We start from the raw sequence: 16,064 nt of genomic DNA, 5'->3' as shown, positions 1-16,064 counted from the left end.
CTACTCACTTTGTAAAACTGTCATATTTGAATCAAAAAATTCCATTTTATCCTAGAAATGTAGCATTATTGTTGGCAATATTAACTTACCTTGCTTTCTTAGTATTGTTATCTGTCAGGACAAAATCAAGCAACAAAATGTTAATATTTAACAGAAAATTCCATGCAAAAATCACTAACAGTTTTATTTCCCAGTGCCATAAAATAATGTTTCCAGGGATTTGGTCAAAATTACTAGGCTTCTGTGACATTTTTATCTGTGTGTTGTTTGTGTGTTGTTGTTGTTGTTTAGCTTATCCTCAGAAGAAATTTCTTTTTGTTAACTTTTTAAAATTTATTCTTAATTTTGTTCAGATGAATTTTTTTATACATTACTAAAATATTCTTTTTTAAGAGTAAACATAATACCCCCTCCCCCCAAAAAATATAGACTTGCATGAGCAATAAAGTAAAGGAAAGAGGAAAAAATTAAAATAAAAAAAATAATAATAGGTGCAGCCAGGTGGCACAGTGGATGGAGCACTGGCCCAGGAGCATCTGAGCCCAAATCAGGCCCCAGACACCCAACAATCACCCAGCTGTGTGACCCTGGGCAAGCCACCCCAACCCCACTGCCCTGCAAAACCCCCCAAAAAACAACCCCAAAATAAAATAATAATAATAATAATAATAATAATAATAATAATAATAATAATAATAGTAGTAGGGGTACCCAGGTCCAAATCCGGCCTCAGACACCAATCACCCATCTGTGTGGCTCCAGGTAGGCCACCCAGCCCCATTTACCCTACAACCCCCCAAATAATAATAATAATAATAATAATAATAATAAATGTACTTCAGTCTGTGTTCCAGCACCTCTAGCTTTGTGGTGGGTGGATCACATTCTTTAGGATAAGTCCATCACAAAAGCTACTTCCATATTTTTCCACCGTTGCCATTGCTGATCACAACTCCCTCTATTCATACTTTCCCACTACCATACACTATATTTTCTCTCTCCTTTCACTCTGTCCCTCTTCTTAAATGTGCTGTAGGATAGCTGAGTGGCACAGCAGACTGATCACCAGCCCTGGGGCCAAGAGACCCCAAGCCCACATACCACCTCTTAGGCCCAGCATTCACCCGGCCCTATGGTCCTGGACAGGCCATCCAATCCCAGCCCCTTGCAAGAAGTAAAAAAGAAAATGTGTTATATCTGACCACTCCCCCATGGTCCACCCTCTCCTCCATCACTCACATTCCCCCTTCCCCCCTGTTCCCCTTTTCTCTTTCTTACTCTAGATGTCTATATCCCATTGAATATATATGCTGTTTCCTCTCCGAGCCACCTCTGATGAGAGTGTTCCCTCATTCCCCCTTCCATATCATTGTAATAGCTCATTGTAATAAAAAAATTTTATATGAAATATCTTAGCCTATTCCACCTCTCCTTTTTCTTTCTCCTATTACATTTCCCTTTTAGCCATTGACTTCATTTTTATACTACATCAGAAGAAATTTTCTGAAAAATTTTACTTTTAATTAAAAACAAACTAATCTTCGTAAAAGATTAAAATTGCCATCCAGTCACAAAGAGCCTGGTAGTTCTGGTGGTTAACTAGTCAGAAAGAAAGGTACTATTGAGATTGATGGTACTAAAAACACAGGATGAAGCTTGGTTATGTCTGAAAAAAAGTTAATTAATATTAGTTCTCATGAATTACTTAGATTCATTTTCTCAATTTTCTTTCAGAAATATGTGTATATGTTTGAGGGTCAAGTTACTATTTGAGCTTACATCCATTTTTGCCAGAGGAGAATGAGAATAGAGGGGAGAACTGTCTTGTACTCAAGGGAAAAGAGATAGGGATGCAGTGGTGTAGATTGTCTGTTAGAATATGATGCAGGTAGAGTAGGGAGTTAAATACCCAAGACTCAATGATTTCATGTTCCTTCCTCTTTTGGCCCAAGTTTTATATAGTCAATAGTCAATAAATATTTATTAAACCCCCATGATGGCTCAGACACTGTGCTAAGTTCTGTGAACATAAATATAAAGACTATACTTTTATGGAATTTACAATCTATTGGGGGAAGATGATATACAAAAAGAAGCTGGAAAAGGTGAGGGGATTTGAGGATAAGGAGTGGTGTTGGAAGAAAGCCAGGGAATGTTCCCAACTCAGGGGCATAATGAAGAGGTCAGTCAGAGAAGTCACAAGAAAGTGCAGTTGGATGAGAAATAACAAGATAATTAAGTTGGACTCTCTCCTTAAATGGAAGTTAGGTATCCATGATCCCACCCTCAGTCTTTTCCCCACCAACTTTTATTCATATTTCTCCATCTGTTCTTATGTGATTCTGAGCTCCTGCCCTTTGAATCAGTCTCAACATTTGGTTTCCCAGGTTTTGGAACTTATTCTCCATAGTAGTGCTTCTTTCTTATAGAATTTATGGTTTTAGCTTTAGTCTCCTTCCCCTTTTGTTCTTCATATGTGATCGATTCAGAGTTATTAGGTGATCCATCTTAACTTATTTCAAGCTGGATCTACATATTAATTCCTTAGGAATACTGATTGGAAAATTGTTTCAGATAACAGAGAGTGCCAGCCTTGGAGTCAGGAAAACTTAGATTCAAGTCCTGTTTCTTAGACTTATACTGTCTGATCATGGACAAATCATTCAACATTTCAGTATTCCAGACTACTATCTAAGGCTCAGTTATAGTCAAGCTCCTGACCTTCATTAACTAGAGGAGGTTTTCACAATGAGAACTACCAGCACTTATGGAATCACTGGTCTGGGACCAAAAAAAAATCATCACATTAATATTTTTGATAAAATTCCATTTTTAATAATAACTGACATTTATAAAAGAGAAATTCAGAAAATTTCCCAAGATCATATAGGTAATAAGTGGCCAAATTGGGATTTGAACCCAGGCTCTCTGACTCCAAATCTAGGGAGCTCCCTTTCTCCCATACTACTATATCAATCTCTAAAGATCTTGGCATTTCAATGGTAGATACTTGCATATGTCCAGGAAGCCTGGGGGGGGGGGTCATTGAGCATATTGTTACTATTGGTTTTATAGACCAGGGATGGTTTCTGTAGGATCTATGTCTCTTCTGGTTAAATTCTTCCAAAGTATCTTATTTCAACTGCAAATTCACAATGGTGAAAGAAATAGCAAGAAAAAGATCCATCTTTCTGCAAATGTCCCAAGACTCTTCTGATATCACCCCATCATCATGTGATTCTTGGAACATGTTTAATTCTAAGTAAGTCACCTACTTGGCAGCTAAGTGACACAGAATGCTGGAACTGGAGTTAGGAAAACCAATGAATTCAGGTTTTAGTTCATAAGCCTATTAACTCTATGACTAGTAGTACATCATTTAATGTCTCAGATTCAGCATTCTCATCTGGAATATGAAGACAATAATAATAGCACCTACCTTACAGGAACATTGGAAGAATTAAATGAACTAATAATAATAATAACAATAGTATTTATATAGCACTTTAAGGATTGCTAAACACTTTACAAATACAGTCTCATTTTATCTTTCCAATAGTCCTGTAAGGTAGATGCTACTACTATATTCTCATTTAATATATGAGGAAACTGAGAGTAAGGGTGATTAAGTGACTTGCTCAATCACAAAACAAATTACAGCTAGAAAGTGTCTGAGGTTGAATCTGAAACTCAAATCTTCCTAAAGTTTTACAATTGTAAAGCATTTTGTAAAGCTTAAAGTTTCATATAAACTCCAAGTATTACTGCTACAAATGGACAATTGTGTCAAAAGTCCTATTACAGATAGAAAAGGATTCCTTACATATATATACATATATACATATATATGTATATATATATATATATATATACATATATATATATGCTGGTGGAAGTTTAAGATCCAATTATTTAATCAGATTTATTGAGAATTTGCTGCATCATGAAAAGGAAATTAGATTGTTGTGGCAGTCATATTTTATAAAGACATGTTTCTTGAAAATTTACTAAGTTTACCCATTTATGTTTTTGCCTCCTTTTATATAACAGAATGAGGGCAAAAGTTCTATCTTCCCTCAAATGTTGGCAAAGCATGCCTACAACCTCTTGGCTAAAAAAATGGTGGACTATAAGGTAGAGAATGGAGCATATATTTTTAGACATGGTCATAGTGTTGATTTATTTTCTTAGCTATATTTCTTTGTTCTGCTTATTTTCTATTGGTGGTAGAGGGAAGGAATTGAGAAGTAACAACACTATTACTCATTAATGTTAAATTACCAATATAAAACATTCATTTTTAGTTTTTTTCTTTAATGGAAAAGAGTTCTTACCAGGTTCAGTTGATTCAAAGGCATAATTCTCCTCTCCAAATTTTCTAACTCTACGTAGAATGACTGAATCAGACATGGCAATTTCTACCTTTAGTCAAAGAACCTATAAAATAGAAAAGAATCACTGCAATCTTATTTCTTCTAGTATAAAAACAAATCAAATTAGCTCAAGTGAAAGAAAGATTCATCCCCAGACTCAACCTTTACCAATCAATCTGAAACAAATCTGAGTCACTGGCCTTGGATTACTTCCAACTATAAAATTTTTATGAATAATTATTTATGAAGTTCTATCAAGAAATCTAGAAATCATTTAAGCATAGTTTTTTTAATTCTTTTTTTTGGCAAGGCAATGGAGCTAGGTAATTCAGCTAGGTAATTATTAAGTGTCTTACATCGGATTTGAACTCAGATCTTCCCGACTCCAGGGCTGGTGCTGTCTCCACTGTGCCACCTACTGCCCCTTAAGTATGTTTTCTAATTTATTTTAAAGGAATGATGGGAAATATCAAAATACTATGAGAAGAAAGGATTTATTAGTTTTTAAAGTCAATTTAATTTTTTCAAAAAATTATTTTAATTTAAGGATGCTTTTAGCAATCTCAGATACTTTATTTTAGGAAAAACAAAAATAAACCCATATGAACAAACATACTAGGATCCTCTGTCTAAATCCAGAAAGGCAGGAGTCAGAGAGTATTTTTATATTCTGATGTCTTAACAAATTATGGTAATAAAGATTCATCTTTAAAATAAGGGATTATTATTTTTGTAACAGAGGTTACTCTAACCCAGTGTGTCAAATTCAAATAGCTATGTATCATTGGAATATTGACTTAGAGAAATCACACATTGAGTTTTGATTTATTACCTGGTTCAAGGGACACTCTCAACCATTTCTTTTGTAAATGAAGAAAGCAAGGTCAGATAGTTGGGTAATTCACCACAGATTGTGGTATATTGTATAGAAAAATTAAATTATCATTGTATGAGTTTTCCCCCCTTTCGTACTTAGCAAAATGAAAGCTCATGGAGGGGGGAAGCGAGGCCACTAAAGGGGAGGCTATTTCAGATATAAATGAAGCCATATGCACCTCATTGAAAACTGAGCCTTTGACTACATGAATTGCATATGAAAAATAGACAATGAACTTGTCCTCAAGCAGAGATAGCCCTAGTACCTTTTTCTTTATCTGCTAACCTAAAATAGTAACAGGAACTGGGGAAATATAGGTTAGGGGGAGGTCTTTACCAAGGATTCAGAGCTCTGAACTAAGAAGAATAGTCTATTAGGTGAGATTATACTTCTACATCCAGTCTTTGAGATAACAAACTTTAGTGTCCTGAGAGATGAAAGTTGGAGTTAACTCTAACACTGCTAGACTAGGGATATCTTCACTTTTTGAAAGAAAAGGCAGCACTCCAGTTAAAAAAAAGCATGGTAGGACTGCTCAACCTGAGGCTTGAAATGATAGAAATAAGAGTTGCCCATTAATGAGCAATTCTAGAATAAACAGATAACCCATCTAACATATTCACTGGTCCTGGTGAGAAGAAGCTAGCATAGCCTAGTAGAAGAATGGCTCATTCATCACCAATACCATGCCCCAAAGATAATTTTGTAAGGACTCTTTGGAAAGAAAAAAGGATATCAAGACCCTAAAGTTCCAGAGTTGTAAGTTTCCCTACCCCATACGCTACCTATTTATGTACTTCATTACCAATATGTATTAAGTTTGTGCCCACATTTTGGGTTCCACAAACTATGTTTATTTGTGGGAGAGTGTTTCCCAGGAGGTTTGTTTTGTTTTGTTTTGATTCAGGTGGGGAGGAACACTTTGTAGCTATAGTTTTTGCTATGCCTTTTGAGTAAATATCTTTTCTAAGAGTAATTTAGTCCTACAAGTGGCAGTTTATGATGTATTGTATTAGGAGTAGTCACTGACAGAATTATTCCTTAGGTGGCAATTGTCCTCTGGGGACCAAACCTGCAAGTGTAAATTTTGAGAGAAGTCAGAGAGAATCAGAGATTAAATCCCATTTAATTAATATCTCTGATATTCCTATTTTACTTTAAGTTACTGCCTATACAATGACCAGTCAATCTGATAATTATTTTTTACTTTGAGGGGAAGAAGGAATTACATAAAGTGATCATCTGTCATCATAAAAAAGAATTTACCCTTTATCATGCTGAGTAGACTTGGTATGTAATTCTATAAACTAACATAGTACTCAATTCAAAATCTTTTAGTGTTAGGTGGCATAGTAGATAAGGCACTAGACCTGAATTCCAGAAAACCTTAGTTGAAATTTGGCCTCAAAGATTTTCTAGCTTTGTGACTCTCCCTTGACCTCTGTCTACCTGTTTTCTTGTTTGTAAAAATGAATAAAATATTCCCAGAATTGTTGTGAAGATAAAATGAGATATTTAGAAGATGCTTTGCAAATTTTAAAGAGCTGTATAAATATCAGCTATTATTAAAGTACTACTTCAGTGATTATTCAATTGACTATTCCCTTCAATCACATACATTATAACCCTCTCATACATATTATACCTTTTATATGACTCTTTTCCCTATGTCACAAGATGTCTACCAGACGTGTGCTACAACTTATAAGAATTGATTTTTAAATTTTCAACATGAGCATTTACTCCTTGGGAATGAGCAACAAACCAGGGCTTGATCTCTTGTTTGTTGATTGTGTATACTTGAGAAAATGATGGAGAAAATATTAATAATTAAGATTAAACTTCAAAGTATGTCCTATGTACAATTTTTGGAGAGCTTGCTGTTCATCATTTAACAGCATGCTCTTGGATCCATCCAAAGTCCTAGGGCAATCTCTTTGAACTCTTTTGATATCACAAGGATATCAAAGGAGTACAAAGATTGTCCTTTGGTTACTTCTGACTAGCCACATGATCAATCCACCTCCTTTTAATAAACTTCCTCTTCATAATTCTTTGTTTATAATGCTAACTTTGGTGATGAGCTATTCCAATAGCCTCTGGGGGATTCTCAACTTCAACTTTTCAGAGACTTGCAGCTCTACATTTTTACCTAAAATTAAATTATTAAATAAATTATTTCATTTAAGTAATTAAAATTATGATATTAAAAATAGAGACCTCTGTTTTAAAGAGAAAAATAAGATCATTTTTAAAAATGCACCATTACCAACAGGTAATACATCCCTCTTGATCCCTTCTGCTCAGTCCTGGATCTAATTTATTGTTTATAGACTATATAACTATTTTGATGGACACTTTAGGATACTCATCCAGCTGAATATGAACCAACATTATAATGGTAGAATCTTAAACATCCATAGCACTTTGTATTATGAGTTCACATTTTATGCAAGTTCTATTGCTTACAACACTGTGTCTAGGTAAGATAAATAATTTCTGAAGCAATTTGGACCGCATGGTTAAGTTGATGAGAAAACATTTTTAAGAAGTCAGAAGTTGTTCCAAGAAATGTCTTCCTTTAGGTTTTAGAATATGCAACCACTTCTAAAATCTTAACAAGAGTGAATGTAGGGGAAGCAAGGTGGTGCAGTGGATTAGAGCACCGGTCCTGGAATCAGGAGGACCTGAGTTCAAATCTGTCCTCAGATGCTTAATAATTGCCTAGCTGTATGACCTTGGGCAAGTCACTTAACCCCATTGCCAAAAAAATTAAAATAAAATAAAATAGTGAATGTAGAAAAGGATTCTGGGAAGTTGGTGGAGTAGTTCAAAAGATTTAGGGCTCTCCAAATTTTCTCCACAAAAAAAGGATGGAACATTGCCTCTTAGTGATTACAGAGCAGCAGAAATAAACAAAAAAGGGTAAAGCAGTTGTCCTAAGAGAACCTGAAAGCATCCCAGGAAAGACTCAGTCTCCGGGGTGGAAGTTTGATCTGAGTGATTGGAAACAACACTAAGCCTACTCTGCACAATCAACCAACAACCAGCAACTAGGTTGGACAGCAGCCTAGGCCTTGGGAACTTTCACCTCACGGTGTTGGTGGTTGGAAGGTTAGGGTGGAAATTTGAAGAACCGTCCATTGTTGAGGGACACTATGCCCAGCTAGGCTGAACATCAGGAGAAAATAATAAAAATTGGAAGAAAAAAAGGAAATTATGAAGAGAAAGTCAACCAACTTGAAATAGAGAATTTAAAACTAAAGGAAGAAAATAAGTCCTTGAAAACTATAACTGAACAAGGAGAAACCAATAACATTCTAAGACACCAAAATAAAATCAAATAAAACAGAGGGGATATTTGTGTGTTGTTTAAAAAGTTAAATTACCTGTCCAGGGTCCCAGAGCACATTAGGTTCTATAGAAAGGACATGTTTATTCCTCAGCTGTGAACTATCATTAGCTCAGACAAAGGAGAACTTGACAAATGTACATTTTGTTGATGCTAAATTTGTTGATGAGATATTTAGTCATGTTCAATTTTTTATGAATACATTTAGAGATTTCTTGGCAAAGATAGTAGAGTGATTTGCCACTTCTTTCTCCAGCTCATTTTACCGATGAGGAAACTGAGGCAAAGTTAAGTAACTTGCCTAGAGTCACATAGGTAGTTAAGTGTCAAAGGTCAGAATTGAACTCAGGACAATAAGCCTTACTAATTCCAAGCCTGACACTCTCTCCACTGTACACCTACCTGCCTCCAAGAATGAACTATTAACCACATAGCTAATTGTGGATTGAACTTATAGCAAATTAAAGCCTTCCTATTTGATGAATAAAGATCTCAGTCATTGCCTTCATGGGCATATAGCACACACACACACACACACACACACACACACACACACACACACACACACAGCAGTTTTATTAAACATTAGCCAAATGGCAAATTATTTCAGGGAAAGACAAATGGATAAGAAAGGAAGAAATCACCAGAAAATCTGAGAAAAGGTCTTTAGTTCCCAGGTTTAGTATAAATAAGACATCTGTGAAACATACTGTAATTACAAACTGATGATATTTTTATTTCATTCTTGAAGAAGATCATGATATCAAGGAGGTGATACCATGACAAGCAAGTGAATTGGATTTGAGTGAGGGGGGCTGTACTAAGACACCAGCCTCACTTTTCCCCCTAGAGCATCTGGATCCAGTGCCCTGATATGGAGATGGCCCTGGATACAAGGCAATCAGGATTAAGTGATTTGTACAAGGTCACACAACTAGTAAGAGTCAAGTGTTTGAGGCTGGATTTGAACTCAGGTTCTCCTAACTCAGGATTGTACCACTGTACCACCATAATACTCATACCAATATTGAATACCCAATACCAGATCACCATTATTGTGGGGGTTTTTTTCACTGTATTATATACACCCTGTTTGGAAGTTGAGGGAAGAGATGAGTAAAAATGGCACCAATTTTGAGGAGATACCAAACCTGCATTCCCTCTTCCTCAAGTTACAACAAAGCCACAGGTTGTTTATTTCCACTAATGAGGATTTTCTTCTATGTATCCTGCTATGATAACAAGAACCCAAAATGCAAGCTGTTCATCCACTTGCTGTGCCCTAACAGAAATTTCAACTTATCTTGAAATGCTGACCTTTGAAATAAAACGCATGTTCATAAATTTATAGGTAAAAGAAATCTTAATATAATTTAGTCCAATCTTCTTATTTTACAGGTGCAGAACTTAAGGTCCAAAGAGGTTGAATCACTTGCATAAAGTCACTCTGTAATACGTTTGGCATTTAAACATTGAATAAAATGACTATTTGCTTGAGCATACCAAGAGTTTGTACCTTAAATTTACAGTGCCAAGGTGAGAGAAATATTATGGTATCAACATTCCTGGATAGGACAAACAAAAGTCTTAAGACTTGTGATATCTTGCCAAAATAAGTGAATATTGGGGCATCTAGGTGGCATAGTAGATGTACCACTGGCCCTGGAGTCAGGAGTACCCTAGTTCAAATCCAGTTTCAGACCTTCAGCAAGTCACAACCCCATTGCCTGCAAAAACCAAAATAAGTGAATATTAACTAGGCTAAAAGCAGGCACGATAAAAGAGAAACATAATACTGTAGTTCATTTGTGTGATGAATTGCCTATTTTAATATCCTCCTTGGATGTTATTTTATTTTATTTTTTCAATTATATGCAAAGATAGTTTTCAACATGCATCTTTTAGTAAATATTTGAGTTCCACATTTTTCTGCCTCCTTCCATTCCATCAACCCTCCCCATGTCAGTGAGTAATCTGATATAGGTTTTATATGTACAAACATCTTTAAAATATTTCCATAGTTTTTACATCCTTCTTAAGACTGAGCTCAGTGGAAAAAATTCTAAGTATCACATACCATAGTTCCTGTTTTGAGGAAATAGCAGTTCTATTAATTATGACTCTAGACTTCATCACTATCAGGTAGTTTCTCTTCCCCCATGACTTTTGTAGCTCCATTCTGTGTCAACTTCTCCCATTAGATTATAAACTTAAGTGCAGAGATTGTCTTTGTAATTATATTCACAATTCACAGTGTTTGGTCCATAATAAATAATAAATGCTTTTATTTTAATAGCAACACAGTAGGAAGCTTGTTTGCAACATATCTTGTACCTCAATTTACCTTTCCTATGATTTTAGAATTTTGTTGTATCTCCATAAGGTTATATTGTTTTAAATTTAGATCAAATGATTTTCTTCTTGCCAAGAACACCAGCCAACTGCCACTTGCCATCTACTACATCTATCATCTTTTCAGTCTTCCATATTAATGTCAGTCATTTGATCTTGAGCTTCCTGAAATATGTTAACCTGAACTGAATGCCATTTGGTTCTTTAGCTGGTTGTGGTCATATCATTAGGCTTCAGTTCTCATAACTTACTAGCATCCTTTCAGATGCCCAGGCTCACAACCTTAGTATCATCTTCAGTTCTTCCCCATACCAAATAATCAATCTGTTGCCAAATTTTGCCATTCTACTTTCACAAAATTTCCTAAATATATCCTCTTCTCTCTGCTCTCATATCCACCCCTCTAGTTCAAGCACTCATTACCCCTTGCCTGGACTATTGTAATAGTTTTATAATTGACTTTCTGGCTTCAAATCTTTCCCTACACTAATTCGTCTTCCCCTTAGCTGCCAAGGTGATTTCCTTAAAGCATAGGTCTGATAATGTCATGCAAAGCCCTCAATAAATTCTAATGGCTTTCTGTGACTTCAGGGATCAAATACAAGATCCTCTATTTGGCATTTAAAACTCTTCATAACATGCCCCCTTTCTAGCTTTCCAATCTTCTTACAATTTATTTCCCTCCAGGAGCATGATGATAAAGCTAGACTGGTCTACATATGACACTCCATCTCCCATCTCTATTCATTTTTACTGATGGTCACTCATGTCTTCCCTCATCACTTGTGCCTCTGTTTCTTTGACTTCCTTGAACTCTCAGTTTAAATTACATTTTCTATAAGAGACCTTTCCTACTCTTCCTAGTTTCTGAATTTACATTTCTTTTGTATATGACACATATAAATCTATACACAAATAGATTAACATAGATATATTTATATCTATATAGGTCCTATATTTTTATCTATATAGATATCAATATATCTATATAACATACATAGAGGTGAGCATCTATATAAATCTGTTATTTTCATATTGTCTCATCCATCTATTAGAAAGTGAGGGAAAAGACTATTTTTGCTTTTCTTTGTAATCTTAGAGTTTAGGATAATGCCTTGTGCCTAAGTTAGCACTATTCAGTACTTGCTAATTTACATAGTTCAGAGTTTCAAACTGGTTTTATAGGGAGCTACCTTTGTTCCTAGGTTTTGTTTTGTTTTTTATTTGGTAATATTCGCAGTTTCCAAGAAATTCTGTGGGAACAGGTCTAGGATTATTATGTCCTGTGGAAAAACAAGATTCCAACTGAACTAAACTAAAATCATCATGGGAGAGAGTGGAGATAAAAGAAATAAAGATTTATATGTTTCACTGTCTGGACCTCAGGCACATGAACAGTATTGAACCCAGGTAAAATTCCTAAATTTTGTTACAGATGTTATGACTAAAAGGATTATTATAGTAAAAATAAATAAAATTAAAATAATTTTAAAAAATAATGAACATTTATCTTTCACTTCAGAGTTTATAAAGCAGTTTCTTTACAATAACCCTATCTGGTTCAAGTTTTATCCTCCCTATTTTATAGATGACAATAATGAGATCAGAGAAGTAGAAACACAATTATACAATTATAAAGTAGGTGATATGAGAATCAGATACATGCAGATCTTCTGTAGTCAAGTCTCATGCTCTTTCCACTACAACCTTGCTTCTTAGACTAGGAGAAGGCTACAATATGTAATAATATTTTCCCCACCAACATAGGTATTACAAGAATGAACATAATTCAGTGCATCCCTATTCATATTTGTTTCTCTAAAAGATTCTTTCTCAAGAGATAGTAACTCAGCTTCCTAGCCCCATGATAGATAGAGAGGATTAATTCTGACTCATTAGTGACTCCTCTCTAAATGGAAAATCTGCAGGATGAGTTCTGGTGATTTTTCCTAGCCCCATCCAGCTTACTTCTGATTTTAGATTCTACTGTTCTTGTCAAACTTTGGAATGATCTTTTTGCCAGGATCTACCACTGTCACCAAAATCTAATGAATAGTAGGAATATGTAGGTTTAGAGCTGAAAGGCCAAATGGAACAGCCTGTACATTTTATAGATTAGGAAAGTGAGACCCAAAAGGATTACATAAAATTTACCCAAATTCACAAAGGTGACTTTGTCACAGAGCCAGGATTTGAAATCAAGTCCATAATTTTTTTCCTCTATGTGAAAAAAAGTGTTCTCCTATGCTGAAAAATTCATACTTTCCCCTAAAAAAAAGTATTAACCTGAAGCAGCTAGGTGGTTCATTGGATAGAGAATTGGGTCTGGAGTCAAGAAGATGTGAGTTCAAATCCATTTTCAGATAATTGATAGCTGTGTGACACTGGCAAAGTCACTAAATCTCTGTCTCAATTTCCTCAACTATAAAATAGTGATAATGACACCTACTTTACAACAGGGCCATTGAGAATCAAATGAGAAAATATTAAGCTGTACTATTACAAGTTTTAAACATTTTAAGTAGGAAGGGATAAAATTATGAGTTAGTGCTGAGGTCCAATAATGTGATAGGTACCATATAGATGATAGAATTAGATGTAGTCCTGGTATTCATCATTGTAGCCAGTAGGGTAGTGTTCCATGGGGAAAAGGAAACTTATTCATCCTTGTTTTAAAATACAGTTATTGTCCTTGGTTTGAACCACATCCTTAAATCACAAAAAGTGCCAAATGAGGTAGAGAATTAGAGTTTTACATTCATCCAGAATTTAGAATTTGGACCTCAAGGGAAGTACAAACATTATTCTTCACTCTCTGAGGGCACAACTTTCCTTACAGTTCACACAGAACAAATCCTAACTCCAATAATCTACCTCTTCTTTGAGCCTGTGGAAATTTCCAAATAGAGGTCTCCCCTGAGTAGCAAAGTGGTTAATAATCCTCTTCGTGTTTCCTGTCAGAATGTTTTTTACACATTCCCTAAAACAGAACTCATTTTCTCTACTTTAGTCAAGTTGAAAATCTTACCCATTGTCCAACTAACCCATCTGTTCTCACTTACCACTATTAAAGAAAAAAAATAAGTCACCAGAATTCATCTGGTGGCATTGCCATTGTTCTTGATGTGACCTTTTTTTACACTCACCATCATTAATGTTTACAAAATTATAATATTATCCTATTTCCAGAAATAGAGATAAGTTCAGGTTTGCCTTCAGTACCTTCGAAAATTATAAATAGCCCCTGGATTATTCTTTATAGATTATTCTAAAGGACAATACTAGACCAAGGAGAAACATTTTTAAAAACAGTAAAACCAACAACCCACAGATACAAATATAATTTTAAAGAGAAAACCTACAGAGGCACCACTCACCTGTTGGCAAAGATCTAGATGAGCCAAAAGAAAATACTTTAATGCAGGGAGTCAAGAGGTATTTCATCCTTTCCCAACTCCAGTTTTCATCACTTTAAGGGCTTTATCAGAATTCAGGCGTTTTAGTTAACATTATCTATTTGTTTGTGGGTCAATGGCCCAGAGGCTGTCCTAAAGCTCAGGTCAGTGACATACAAGGAAGAGTTGAATCTACTCACAGAAATAACACCACATACACAGTAGCAGGAAAGCTTTTAAAAAGCTATCAGTATGGGTTTTTGATATTGTCGATCTTTCTTCTTAAAAAGCAATCACACTCTAGCAGACAGATGCTGTAGCTATGTATGATGCCTTTTGGCAAGAAAGGGTCTCTGTGACCAAGCCACAGGCTCACAGTTTAAAACTTGACTTATTGCCCCAAATGCTTTAAAAAAGTGAAAGATATATTCAGCAAAATATTGATTTAGTAGGCCCCCTGTATTCCTGACTCAGCTCAAGTACAATAATTGGTCAGATAACTTTAAGAATCAGCTCTTAACTTAGATACCCCAAGTACACAGGCAACCTTTGCACCTGGGTCTAAGAGGTCAATCAACTCAGGCTTACTTGTTCTCCAATGCCTGTACTGTGTAAATTTGCATTAGTGTGTGTGTGTGTTTTTTTTTAGTTTAAGCATTAAGAAATTCAAGTCACCTAAAATACCTCATTAATATGTACATTTTTAATGGGAAAAGTTAATCTTTTCACAGGTGTCAAAAATTCACTTATAAAGAGGCACAGAACAGAATCATCAACCTGCACATTTTATAACTTTTCCAGGCATTTCATTTTCCATCTTTATTATCTTCCCTTCTGTTTTTCCCTTAAGATTATAGATTGAGAGTTGGAAGGGATCAGTTTTCCATTTCATTGAGTCCAGCCCTCTCACCTTACAGGGGAGAAACTGAGGCCTAGAGAGGTTAAATCACTTGCTCAGAATCATCCAACTAATAGGTATCTGATGTTAGATATGAACTCAGGTCTTTCTGATTCCCATCCTTGATTCTCTTTCTCCTTCTGGCTAAGCCATTAGCCTTCTTTCCCATCCTTGGGCTTCTTCTTCATGATAATGCTTAATTAGAGGTCCCTCACTAGGATCCTAATGACAAATAAAGTTCTTGGTGATGCTTCCCTTGAACCAACTGAAGATACACCCACTGAACCACCCATGGGCGCATGGGTGGTTCTGTTGCTTCTGGTGGTCAGTTGCCAGCTCTGAAAAGTAAATACTTTAACTTTTTTAGTCATCCCAAAATGATATGAGAGATGAAAGAGATGAAGTTATGTCCCAACGACCTAGTCGATGAAAGTCAAGATGATAATGGGACATCACTTACCCATTAGTCATAGGAAGGTGCCCTTGGGAATAAGGTTCAGGTGGGAATAGGACTAGATTGCTAAATTGACTGATTCTAGTTTTCTAAGAATTTCATTAACCTGTGGTCAATGGACAATATAAAATGATATAGGATGTCAGAACTGGAAGGCACATTCAAAACCATCTTTTCCAACCCCCTCAATTTAAAGATGAAGTGAAGGCAAGAGATGCTACACTATGAACATGATTAAACAACAATAATTACTCAATTAGCATAAGCCACTAAAAACTTTCTCCAGAGAAAAGGCATAGGATGGAGTCTTCCAGTTAACAATTGTCTTAGGGGTGTTTGTGTGTGTGTGTGTGTGTGTGTGTG

General features: G+C 35.4%; 1 protein-coding gene across 1 annotated transcript in view; it reads right to left on the bottom strand.

Annotated features, from left to right (window-relative positions):
• LOC141507788 (bile salt export pump-like) overlaps positions 1 to 14,543 on the bottom strand; it is a 157,461-nt gene extending 142,918 nt beyond the window's left edge. The window contains exons 1-3 of the mRNA XM_074215775.1: positions 14,332 to 14,543; positions 4,335 to 4,437; positions 90 to 111 (exon numbers count right to left, since the gene is read on the bottom strand). Coding sequence (XP_074071876.1) covers positions 90 to 111; positions 4,335 to 4,410 — 98 coding nt within the window. The 5' untranslated portion in view covers positions 4,411 to 4,437; positions 14,332 to 14,543. The remainder of the gene's footprint in view (positions 1 to 89; positions 112 to 4,334; positions 4,438 to 14,331) is intronic.
• Between the last annotated feature and the right edge of the window lie 1,521 nt (positions 14,544 to 16,064).

The sequence above is a fragment of the Macrotis lagotis genome, chromosome 1 (assembly GCF_037893015.1).
Source record: "Macrotis lagotis isolate mMagLag1 chromosome 1, bilby.v1.9.chrom.fasta, whole genome shotgun sequence".
In the NCBI taxonomy this organism is placed as follows: Eukaryota; Metazoa; Chordata; class Mammalia; order Peramelemorphia; family Peramelidae; genus Macrotis; species Macrotis lagotis.
This window is presented reverse-complemented; position numbering and strand designations above follow the sequence as displayed.